We start from the raw sequence: 13,258 nt of genomic DNA, 5'->3' as shown, positions 1-13,258 counted from the left end.
AAAGCTTTTGCACGCTAGTGTACAACACAATATCCTTGGGTTGTGGACCAGAGGCAAGCAGTGTGTGACCTACTAAGGGGCCTGTACTGATGCCATGAACAGTGTGCCTAATCCCTGAACAGTCCATTAAAAATCTTTTGAAGTTACTGTTCCTTTAAGAAGCATTTGCATGAAGAGCAATATATTAGTCCTTAGTAATGTAGTTGAAGTGTGTTGTATCTGTATTCTCTTGGTACAGAAAATCTTCATAGCACTGAAAAATAATAATGTCGTCCAGCTGGTAACATGAAAGCAATGAAGAAAGAAACTAAATGCCCAAAATAAGACCTCTGAATTAAACATTGGGACAAGTCAAGCAGTATGTATTACAACTATTTCACAAAATAATGCTGATTATTTGCTCCAACTTTTTGATCTGTTTGGAATCTGCTTTCCTTTTCCCCACTTCCTTTTGCAGAGTCTTTACACTCTTTAATCTGGGTGGTAGTATAAATAAGTACTTTCCGTACTGTAAAGTGTTCATGCTGAGTCACAGAGTGATCAGAAAGGAAGGAAAGGAGAATTCTCCCCTAGGGACAGGCATGCCCACCCTACCATTTCCTGAAGGAACCCTCTTATTCCTCAAACACAATACATTCTACGGGCTGAGCAAACAGAAAAGAAACTTTAATAAGCATGTACTGCTTGCACATCACATTCCCAGCATATAGATCAGATATATAGTTGAAAACTGCAGCCAGCACAATGTTTCTTGAGGATGGAGAGAAACGTGTGTAATTCCAACAACTGTGCCCTTCAATTTTACAGCGACAAAAAGTAACTTTAAAAAAATCTAGAAATCTGGATTCAAATTGACCTGTGAATAAACTGTAGGGAATTCCATGTCCGAAAAACGATTTAAAAATCCCTGACGATAATTCACCTTGGCAACCATAGACAGCCTTAGAAGTCTAGAATACACTACATCCTTCCCCATCCATACCTCCCAACTTTTGCGCTACGCAAGGCAGGACCTTAACGTGCGCCCAAATTTGGGAGTGTGCCCTCGCGGTAAGAAATGTGGTCTCACGGTAAGGGGCGTGGCCTAGCATCAAATGCCGCGATCGCAAATCACGCCCCCCGTTTTTGTCACTATGGGGGCATGGACAGCACTCCGTGTCCCTCTCTGTCAGGGAATAGACACTGTGCGAATACGCACAGCATCTATTCACCACTGCTCTGAGTAGAGCAGCGAGTGACGGGGGAGATCTCCAACTGCCCCCTCACCCGCGGGACACAGACCCGTGGGTGGGACCGAGGGCCAGACCGTGAAAAACGGGACTGTCCCGCCAAAATCGGGACAGTTGGGAGGTATGCCCGTCTCCTCTTATTGAAAGGACTACTCCTAAACAACTATCTGCTTGCTTTCTTACTGGCTTTTCTGCTCCTGCACAAAACTCTGGACCTTGGGCCTAATTCAAACCTGATCACATGCGAGGGGACGCCCAGCACAGGGCTAGTACGCCCCGCATGTTAGGCCCGACACCCCCCATAACAATGCACAAGTACAAAGGCATTGCACGGCGGCGTGGCTTTTGTACTGGAAGAGTAGCGCCCAGCAAGCGCAGCTCTGGCGCGCTGGCAGAGAGCTACTCGTTGCTACCCATTTCGCAGCGAAAACGCATAGCAGCGATCAGGTCTGAATTAGCCCCCTTATACGGTAAGGATTGCATATTCTGCTTTTTAGCAGAATTTACAATCCTTTGACTCGCATGCTGGGGGCCGCCCACCATTCTACCTGCCACCCCCCACCTGCGACCATGCACTAATTTCGGTATCCGTACTCTGGGTCAACACCACTTAGGTCGACACCCATTGGTTGACACTAGAATAGGTCGACACGACCATTAGGTCGACATGAATTTTTCACATTGTTTACTTTTTCATACTTTACGATCCACATGGACTACGATTGGGAACGGTAACCCTAAGTTCGCTTGCCATGCGAGGAGACATAGTGTACTAATTGGGGTTCCCAGTCACATTATGAAGAAAACGACTTAAAAAAAAAACCATGAAAAACTCACGTCGACCTTTTTTCATGTCGATCTAATGGCTGTCGACCTATTTCTAGTGTCGACCTAGCCACTGTCGACCATTAGTCCCAAACCCCTAATTTCGATCGTGCTGCAATTAGTGGGCAGTAGCAGAAATTATGGAAGCCACCTGCCAGTGCAGCCTGGCTGCGACGGCAGGAGGCCCACCTCCATCTTTTTGATCGGAGCAGCTGCATGTGATGATAGGAGGCCCGCGGCAATGCCCCTGTTTGTAAGTCGCTGCCCCTGCAACGCTCCATCTTGGAAACGGAGCGTTGCCGTCCCACAAATGCTTCTGCCTGTAAATCAGGCAAAGACTTTTGCAAATACTGCGGGGCACCCACATTAAATGTGGGTGCCCCGCACATGCGCCCACGGGGCGAACATAATTATTGCGGGTGGATCACGATTTGGGATCCAACTTGAATTAGGCCCTCTAATTGGTTTAATGCAGAGAAGGGATTCATCAGCAGAATAATACAATCTCCGCCACATGGAAGAACAAGTGCCTTGAGAAGAATGGACAGCAGAGAAGAGCATTGACAGCAGGGCACAGTTACAACAGCATTGTGTATGTCTCATCTTGTAAAAATTGCCAACAGATAGAACTCAGCATAGATGACAGCGATATACTGTAGTACTGCATTGCATTCTTGAAGTCTGATGTGCAAGAGAAGAACCTAGTTGCACAGAATGTCAGCCATAAATGAACATCAACACCTTAAGCATAAAACGTGGATACCTTGTTATGTGCATACAGGGTCAGTCCAGTGATCCTCATTCAGCCCCTATCTACCTTGAGTTAATACTACCTGGTTATTTTATACCACCCTACCTATAAATGTTCTTAATTAACATTTCAGTATCGGGGATGGAGGGGGACAGGAAGGGGGGAGGGGGGGGGGGGACAGGAAACACCACCTTAATCTGATTCAACAGGGTGCTTTCCTCTGTATTACCTTTCCAAAAAGCAGACACTTCTGCCGATCTGTCAATATCTATCACCCTTGTGATAAAGTACCAGCCAATCAGCTCCTTACTGCCATGTTATAGGCTGTCTTTGAAAATATGAGTTTTATGGTAAGAACTTGCCTTTGTTAAAACTCTTTCTGCGAGGTACACTGGGCTCCATAAGGAAAGACATAGGGGTGTAGAGTATGATCTTGATCCGATGGCACCAACAGGCTGAAAAGCTTTGATTGTTCCCAAAATGCATAGCGCCGCCTCCTCTATAACCCCGCCTCCCTGCACAGGAGCTCAGTTTTTAGTTAACCAGCCCAATGCAGTAGCAGGAAAAGAGACGACAACGGTTAGTAGCCACATACACCACACACTCACGACAGGAGAAGTGGCAGCGGCTAATGCCATACCAACCCAAAGAAGTTAAGTGCGTCAGGGTGGGCGCCTTGTGGAGCCCAGTGTACCTCGCAGAAAGAGTTTTAACAAAGGTAAGTTCTTACCATAAAACTCGTTTTCTGCTGCGGTGTACACTGGGCTCCACAAGGTAAGACATAAGGGATGTCCTAAAGCAGTTCCTTATGGAAGGGGACGCACTGTAGCGGGCACAAGAACCCGGCGTCCAAAGGAAGCATCCTGGGAAGCGGCAGTATCGAAGGCATAGAATCTTATGAACGTGTTTACAGAGGACCACGTAGACGCCTTGCACAATTGTTCAAGGGTCGCACCACGGTGGGCCACCCAAGAAGGGTCCGTAATGTGAGCAGGAGCTGAGAGACCAGCCCTCACATAAGCATGTGCAATCACCATTCTAATCCATCTGCCCAAAGTTTGCTTGTGAGCAGGCCAGCCCCGTTTGTGAAATCCAAACAGAACAAAGAAAGAATCAGATTTCCTAATAGAAGCAGTTCTCTTCACATAGATACGGAGAGCCCGTTCCACATCCAAAGACCGCTCTTTGGGAGACAGATCAGGAGAAACAAGTGCCAGAACCACAATCTCCTGGTTAAGGTGGAACGAAGAAACCACCTTAGGTAAATATCAGGGACGAGTCCTAAGAACCGCCCGCTCACGGTGAAATATCAGATATGGAAAACTACAGGACAAGGCACCCAAAGCCGACACTCTTCTAGCTGAAGCAATAGCTAGCAGAAACACCACCTTAAGGAAAAGCCACTTAAGATCAGCTGAACCAAGAGGTTCAAACGGAGACTCTTGTAGCGCCTCCAAAACCACCGACAAGTCCCAAGGAGCCACAGGCGGGACATAGGGAGGTTGGATACGCAACACACCCTGAGTAAAGGTATGCACAACAGTTAAGGTCGCAATTTTTCTCTGAAACCATACCGACAAGGCAGATATTTGAACCTTGAGGGAGGCCAGACGCAGGCCTAAGTCCAGGCCCTGCTGAAGAAAAGCCAACAACTTGGCTATACTAAACTTGGAAGCGTCATAATCGTTAGATGCGCACCAAACAAAGTAAGAATGCCAGACCCTATAGTAAATCCAAGCCGAAGTCGGTTTCCGGACCCGCAACATAGTTTGAATGACCGCCTCAGAAAACCCTTTAGCCCTTAAGACGAAAGCTTCAAGAGCCACGCTGTCAAAGACAGCCGGGCTAGGTCCTGGTAGACACAGGGGCCCTGAACGAGGAGGTCTGGGCGTTGAGGAAGTAGAATTGGACGCTCTGACGATAGGCCTTGCAGGTCTGAGAACCAGTGCCGTCTGGGCCACGCTGGAGCTATGAGAAGCAGATTTCCTTTTTCTTGCTTGAACTTCCGAATTACCCTGGGCAGGAGTGACACCGGAGGGAACACGTATGGCAGCCGAAACCTCCACGGCACCACCAGCGCATCCACGAATGCTGCTTGAGGATCCCTTGTCCTTGCTCCGAAGACCAGAACCTTGTGATTGTGTCGAGACGCCATTAGATCTACGTCTGGAAGGCCCCACTTTTCCACTAAGAGTTGAAATACTTCTAGATGGAGGCCCCACTCGCCGGCATGTACGTCCTGACGACTGAGAAAGTCCGCTTCTCAATTCAGGACTCCCGGAATGAATATTGCCGATATGGCTCGTAGATGGCGTTCCGCCCAATGTAGAATCCGTGAGACTTCCTTCATTGCCAAAAGGCTTCGAGTGCCGCCTTGATGATTTATGTAAGCCACTGTGGTGACGTTGTCCGACTGTACTTGAACTTGGACGGTTCTGAATTAAATGCTGGGCAAGGTTCAGAGCATTGAAGACCGCCCGCAATTCCAGAATGTTGATCGAGAGGAGAGATTCCTCCTTGGTCCAACTGCCCTGAAGGGAGTGTTGCTCCAGCACCGCATCCCAACCTCTTAGACTGGCATCTGTCGTCAACAGGACCCAGTTGGATATCCAGAATAGACGGCCCCTGCACAACTGTCGGTCCTGGAGCCACCAGAGCAGCGACAGACGGAACTCCGGAGTCAATGAGATCATGTGAGACCTGATCCGGTGAGGCAGGCAGTCCCACTTGGCTAGAATCAGCCTCTGGAGGGGGCGAGAATGGAATTGAGCATACTCCACCATGTCGAATGCTGATACCATGAGGCCCAGCACCTGCATCACCGAATGTATCGACACTTGCGGACGAGAAAGGAAGCAACGAATCGTGTCCTGAAGCTTCAGGACTCTCTTCTGAGACAAGAACAACCTCTGGTTGTGAGTGTCCAATAGCGCTCCCAGGTGCACCATGCTCTGAGCAGGGACCAGGGAGGATTTCTTACAGTTGATGAGCCACCCGTGGGCTTGTAGAAACTGGACAGTCATATCCAGATGACTTAGGAGAAGTTCTGGGGAATTTGCCAGGATTAACAAGTCGTCCAGACACGGCAGTATCCTGACCCCTTGACGGCGGAGTACCACTGTCATCACCGCCATAACTTTGGTGAAGACTCGCGGAGCCGTAGTTAAACCAAAAGGTAACGCCTGAAACTGGTAAGGGAGGTTGCCAATCACAAACCTCAGGTATTGCTGATGTGACGCTGCTATAGGAATATGCAGGTAAGCATCCTGTATGTCCAGGGAGACCATGTAGTCCCCAGGTTCCAAGGCCAGAACTATAGAGCGAAGGGTTTCAATATGGAACTTGGAAACCTTTACAAACCTGTTCAATGCCTTGAGGTTGAGAATGGGTCGGGAGGACCCATTCGGTTTCGGGACTAGAAACAGCGGAGAATAGTACCCCCGGCCCCTCTGAGCAAGAGGCACCTGTACTACGACTCCTGTATCCAGGAGGGTCTGTACCACCGAATGTAGAGTGTTTGCCTTTGTCTGGTCCAACGGGACGTCTGTCCGGCAAAATCGATAAGGGGGTCGGTTTTTGAAGGCTATAGCGTAACCTCAAATGACGACTTCCCGTACCCAGGCATCTGAAGTGGTATACCCTAGAAGCCAGCCCCGTCATGCGGTAGGCTTATCGGTCTTGGAAGCTGGCTGACGGGCCGCCCAGGCTCTTTTGGGCTTTGGCTTACCAGGTTTGGAAGTGCAGCCCTGCTTGTTGTACGCCTAACCTTTTGCTTTACCTGAAGGACGAAAGGGGCAAAAGGAAGTAGCTTTAGCCTTCGAAACAGAAGGTGCGGTACTTGGAAGACAGGCAGTTTTGGCAGTAGCCAAGTCAGCCACAATCTTATTTAAGTCCTCCCCAAAGAGAATATCTCCCTTGAAAGGGAGTACCTCCAGGGTTTTTTTTCTAGAGTCCAGATCCACAGACCAGGATCTCAGCCACAAAATCCGGTGAGCCAGGACTGACGTAGTAGAGGCCTTGGCTGCCAGGATACCGGCATCAGAAGCCGCCTCTTTAATATAGCGAGAAGCTGTGACAATATATGACAAGCATTGTCTAGCATGGTCAGAAGAGATTTCAGCTTCTAACTCCAAGGCCCATGCTTCAATAGCCTCTGCAGCCCATGTTGCTGCAATAGTGGGCCTTTGTGCAGCACCCGTGAGGGTGTAAATCGCTTTCAGACAACCCTCCACACGTTTATCCGTAGGCTCTTTTAGAGACGTGACCGTAATGACAGGTAGAGCTGAGGAAACCACCATCCTAGCCACATGTGAGTCTCCTGGAGAAGGCGTTTCCCAATTCTTAGACAGCTCTGGCGCGAGGGGATAGCGAGCGAGCATCTTCTTTTGAGGCACAAACTTCGTACCCGGGCTTTGCCGGGGTTCCTGACGTATATCCACTAGGTGGTCAGAGTGAGATAAAACTTGTTTAATCACCTTCTGACACTTGAACCTATCTGGTTTCTTAGGAGGAACGGATGGCTCGGGATCATCTGTAATCTGCAGAATTAACTTAATAGCCTCCAAAAGATCAGGAACATCCACATATGAATTACCCTCCCCATCAGCCGTCTCCGAGTCAGAACCTGTGGGGTCAGTGTATGTGCTGTCTTCATCAGACGAGGTGTCAGTGACAGCAGTGGATTGTGAGGAGACGAGCGCTCGCTTAGAGGACCTCTTGGACTTAGGCCAGCGTTGGTCAGACTTTTTAGTAGTCAGGGACTGGTTCAACTTCTTTAATTGAGCAGATAAATCGTCCGCCCACGGCGGGTTAGCTGCAGGAACCACATACGGTTGAACCGGCATTGGGGGTCCCATAGGGGGTGTTCGTTTATGAACTAGCGTATGCAGAAGCGTGGAAAAAGCGGCCCACGGAGGGTCAGTATGTGCCTCTGTTGCCACAGTCCCAATGGGGGTAAGGAGCCCCCAGAACCAGAGCCCACAGCTGCTATATTCTCCCCATATGTGCCTGTGGCTTCAGCAACACCAGCAGTGTGTTCCGCCCCAGAACCGTTGCCCTCAGAAGCAGACATAATATAACTTGCAGTATGAGGTAACACAGTACAATTATTAGCAGCACTATATCCCTAAACCCAAACCCCTGCGCAGTGTAGTCAGCACCAGCAGAGATAAAGGAGAGATATGGTGACTAAATCACAGAGAAAAATACGTAATACAGTGTATCTTTGAGAAAATCCTATATTAAATAACACCTGACACACCAAGCCCCCTCAGGTTATAGAATATAGGGATATCAAGTTGAGTGAAAGACACGAGATGGACACCACTCAGCTATCAATGCACACACAAATAGTCACAGTTTGTACAATGCAGAGGTTATTACAGACAATAATACTGTACTGGACTAGCTTACACAGCTATATAGTCAATAGATATAACACTACACAGTAAGAAACTGGATGTATATCAGGGTAATTGTACTATAAACCCCTGACTAAATGCACTCTCTCTTACTAACACTGACTAAAAAGGCAGGTAGAATACTTAAGTGTCATGTAAAGGCACAGCGCTGACAACCAGGCGGCTTTACATAGGAGGATTTGCCCAAGCAGTCCCAGGAACAGTGAGCTGAGGAGTAATGGCGCCGCAGACACTGACAGGGAGTGAGGAAAGCCAGAGATGCAGCTCCAGGGCGGGAACACTTGCTGGAAATGGCGCCCCGGGGCGAGGGGAGGGGCTTCAGGTCTAAGCCTTATCCCCCTTGCTGGCAAAACCACCGGGTACTGTGGGCGATATTAAAATCGGTTTTAAGAGAAAACCTGACCTGCACCCATGCCCTGGTGATCTAGTGGGGATCGCCTGTATCCACAGTGTCCACCGCCAGCGCGCGGCCTGTCTCCCACTGACCGCGCCGGATCACGATAAAGACCGGGTCCCGCGAGCGGGACCCACTTACCACCTCCCGAAGCGCGGCCACGCGATCCTGGAGAGCCCCAGTCGTGTGTGCCTAACGTGAAGTAAACCAGAGCCTCCGCTGTATGTACCCGGCAACCAGGGCTCGGGAGTGTACAGCGCCGCTGGGGAGAGCTGGAGCTGCAGCAGAGAATGTCAGAAGACATTTACCCCTGCTGCTGCCCTTGAAGTCTTCACTTTTTACCTCATAAAAAGCTTTTCTTACGGCTGCTTGGAGCAGCCCCTCTGTTATGTGCCTGCTTACTGCAGCACCAACTGACAAACTGAGCTCCTGTGCTGGGAGGCGGGGTTATAGAGGAGGCGGCGCTGTGCATTCTGGGAACAGTCAAAGCTTTGAGCCTGTTGGTGCCTCTGATCTCTACACCCCATTGTCCAGACTTGTGGTGCCCAGTGTACCCCGTAACAGAAAGATGTGTTTTTAACATTTGAGTGTATGTGTGTATAAGGTACTGATAAGGTCATCCTCTGTCCATATCCAAAAAACATATTGGATTATCCATCAAATAAGAGCGCTCCGCAAAGATACCTCTTTGTAGTTACCTCTATAGACCCATATCGGCAAAGGGTCCTAATCATTAGCTGACCTACCTCGCTGCTGTAATGACCCAGAAAATTAATACATGGCACCCTCATATGACGACATTAACACAGTACATGGTACAATCACCTGTGCAGATGTTATGACCTCCAGCAGCAGCCACTAATGAGGAATCACACCCCAATGTGATGCGCTGTGTGATGTGACAAATATCACTGGAAGGTGGAGTTTTCACTCCCCCACTCCGGCAGATGCTATGTTGGCGTATCTTCCTGCTTTGCCTCAATATGGAGTTGAAGCAGAAGTGCTATAGCTTCAGGGACAGACATCCCCTGACAGCTCTGTCACTGCATGAGGGCCTGCATCATGCATCAACTGCCTTGCTCATCAAGCTGCCCGATAGCATGCTCCTTCTCCTCGATTCAGCACAAGCCAGAAGCGGTTGTCAGACGGACCCTTGGCGGCCGCCTGTACTGCCTTGCGAATAATACAGCCCCGGGATCTCAAGTGGATGAGGCCGATGCCTACACATGGCAAATGCGCTGTGTGCCGGACACTGTTTACACCACCCTAGTTACAGCCCAAGATTGAAAATAGAGATGTAATCAATGCTGTCTTGTATATATGTTTTTAATTATACAATGTACATTGTGTACGGTGTACCTATTTTCTTTAAAAGTAGCCCACATAGCATGGTCAAAACTGATGATCTGCATAATAAATGCTGATGGATGTTGTGGTATTGAACAAGTCGAGAAGACACTGAAGCTGGAAGTGAACAGCTACTGTAACTAGCACAATGCTGAGCAATCATTGCTCACTTTTAGGCCCATACACAATTCTCCGTAATGTGAGTGGAGATGTTCGGCTGCGCTCATTGGCTAGAAAACAATACTGCAACAATAATATTCCTGGGCTCTTCACTAGGGTTAAGAGAAAACTGGCAATGTTGGTGGTCAGGAAGAGCCTTCATTACGACCGCACCATCACCAATAATTGAATTGCCCACTTAGAATCTTGACATGCAGGTAAAGAAACCCTTAGAAGGTCCAAAGAAAAATAATACAACTGCTGGAGTCTATTATTTACTTGGAATATCTTAATGCATTATTGTTTGCCTCAACAGTTCTCGCTTATTGGGGGTCATTCCGACCCGATCGCTTGCTGCAGTTTGTCGCAGCACAGCAATAGGGTCTGAACCGCACATGCGCCAGCGCATGGCAGTCGTCGTTGCCTAGCGATCGCCTCTGAGGCAGAGGCGGTTGCTGGACGGGAGGGGGCTGAACGGCGGCGTTAAGCCGCCGTTTTGTGGAGCGCGGTCCGCCCAACGCAGGCGTGGCCGGACCGCTGGGGGGGCGGGCCGCGGAAGCTGCGTCATGCGAAGAACAACTCCCGGCCAGCGGCAGAATCTGCGCTGCCCGGGAGTTACTCCAGAAATACAAAAGCATCGCCGCTGTGCGATGCTTTTGTATTTGTGCTGGGGGGGCGGCACTAACATGCGGGGGCGGACTAGCCCTGTGCTGGGCGTCCCCCCGCATGTCAGGGAAGATGATCGTAGCTGTGCTAAATTTAGCTACGATCAACTCGGAATGACCCCCATAGTGAGTAGTGAATGTGACCTATAGCACAGCGGCCAAGAACTCACAGTGGTCGGGTATATGCTCTTCTTATAATACAATCAAACACCATTTAATTACATTTTTCAAACCACCACTTCCAAATTTCTACATCCATCACTGTGAATACATATATCTATTTCTATAAATACTAGATCTGTCTGTAAACAGGAGTAAACAAGACTTACAAAGTGGTGTGTCAAAATTACTAAAATGTGAACACCAACGGCTAAACGTAATAGCCTCTGAGTTCCGGAGATGCAGGAAATTTGAGTGAGTCATGACGTCTTGCTAAAGCTGCAATAATTTACTAGGCAAAACCAGGTTGGTTACGTCTTATAAATGATTGGCGCTTTAAAAAAAAAAATGCACAGTCGCACAAAAGTCACGCACCTCCGGAACTCGGAGACTATTACATTTAGCCCTAAGCTCCCACACATAAAAATGGAAAAGAAAAAAAATAATCGTTATTTGTTTTGGTGCTGTACAAATCCCTTGCACTTATTGCTTCATATCCCAGCAACCTTACTGTGAGTCAGGGGGAAATGGCCTGTTTATCAGGGATGACAGCAAGATACTGTTGGGTGTATATGGGCATAGCTCTGCGGGGTTGGAGGCAAATGAGGGCATAATATAGTGTGGTCTGTTTTATTTAAGTGCGAATGTAAGGAGGAACATTCTAAAAATCCATAAATCTTAGAATTAATATCTAATGTTCTAGACATCTAGCGGCACATAATAAACACATAAATACTTATCTATATATTATCTGTTGAGCATGTTAATTATTCCGTGTATATTGTAAGACTCAATGCTCACCCATGCTCATCTTAATGGGCAGCTTCTCTCTGCTGGCTGCATCTACAAGTTGTCTTCTCACTTCCATCACTGCCTCCTTGTGCTTCATGCTCAGCAGAGACTCCAACAAGGATTTGGCAGCAGGGTCACTACAAAACAAGATGGGATTGCTTGTTAAATAAAACAAATATAAAAAATAATAATACAAGACAACTATTGTGTACAGTGAACACGCACATCCACTTATTTTCCACTAGCACACGGATTACTGGGCATATACTGAATTTATTTTCTAATATTCATCTGGACCACAGATGGAGAAATAACCACAAAATGTAATTAAAATCCTAGAAATGAATAAATTGCCATAAAGCCACACAAACAGAAACGTACACATGTATTATTTTGTCATGTTTAAAAAAAAAAAGGGGGTCGACAGAAATATCCTAAAGAGGACACTACATGAAGACTCATTCAGTATAATTTCCCGATGGACCGGATGACGGCGGACAGAATCCCAACAGCGGCCTCCCGACCATCCAAATCCCAAAAGGCCCCAGTAAAGACCATAACCCTCCCCTGTTTTCTTATCCTAACCCTCCCTTGTAGGTGCCTAAACCTAACCCTCCCCGCGTAGTGCTTAAACCTCCTCCTCCCCCCAATGGAGCGATGCAAGGGTGTCCCGCTGTAACTACGATCGGCATTCTGGCTGTCGATATTTTGATGCCGAGACTTCGACCTCCTTCGGGATTTAGACATCGGGCTTATGCCGTAGTTCGTGTTTCTGGAGTTAGTATTTTCGACCGCCGGGATCCCATCCTTCGGCATACAGTGCATCCGGAAAGTATTCACAGCGCTTCACTTTTTCCACAGTTTGTTATGTTACAGCCTTATTCCAAAATGGAATAAATGAATTTTTTCCCTCAAAAATTTACACACAATACCTCATAATGACAACGTGAAAAAGATTTTTTGTGATTTTTGCAAATTTATTAAAAATAAAAACACTAAGAAATCACATGTACATAAGTATTCAAAATTGAGCTCAGGTGTATCCTGTTTCCACTGATAATCCTTGATATGTTCCTACAGCTTAATTGGAGTCCACCTGTGATAAATTCAGTTGATTGGACATGATTTGGAAAGGCACACATGTGTCTATATAAGGTCCCACACTTGACAGTGCATGTCTGAGCACAAACCAAGCATGAAGTCAAAGGAATTGTCTAGACTTCAGAGACAGGATTGTCTTGAGGTACAAATCTGGGGAAGTGTACAGAAAAAGATCTGCTGCTTTGAAGGTCCCAATGAGCACAGTGGCCTCCATCATCCGTAAATGGAAGAAGTTTGGAACCACCAGGACTCTCCCTAGAGCTGGCCGGCCATCTAAATTGAGCAATCGGGGAGAAGGGCCCTAGTCAGTGAGGTGACCAAGAACTTGATGGTCACTCTGTCAGAGCTACAGCATTCCTCTGTGAGGAGAGGAGAACCTTCCAGAAGGACAACCATCTCTGCAGCAATCCACCAAT

The 13,258-nt window shown here is 47.8% G+C and overlaps 1 protein-coding gene across 2 annotated transcripts in view; it reads right to left on the bottom strand.

Annotated features, from left to right (window-relative positions):
- Positions 1–13,258, bottom strand: part of SCFD2 (sec1 family domain containing 2) — a 1,002,395-nt gene that overhangs the window by 901,964 nt on the left and 87,173 nt on the right. For both annotated transcript variants that reach the window (XM_063920937.1, XM_063920936.1), the window contains exon 3: positions 11,751–11,878. In XM_063920937.1, coding sequence (XP_063777007.1) covers positions 11,751–11,878 — 128 coding nt within the window. The remainder of the gene's footprint in view (positions 1–11,750; positions 11,879–13,258) is intronic.

This window comes from Pseudophryne corroboree, chromosome 1 (genome assembly GCF_028390025.1).
Source record: "Pseudophryne corroboree isolate aPseCor3 chromosome 1, aPseCor3.hap2, whole genome shotgun sequence".
NCBI classification, from domain to species: domain Eukaryota; kingdom Metazoa; phylum Chordata; class Amphibia; order Anura; family Myobatrachidae; genus Pseudophryne; species Pseudophryne corroboree.
The sequence above is the reverse complement of the archived record's forward strand: the minus strand, read 5'-3'. Positions and strand labels throughout refer to the sequence as shown.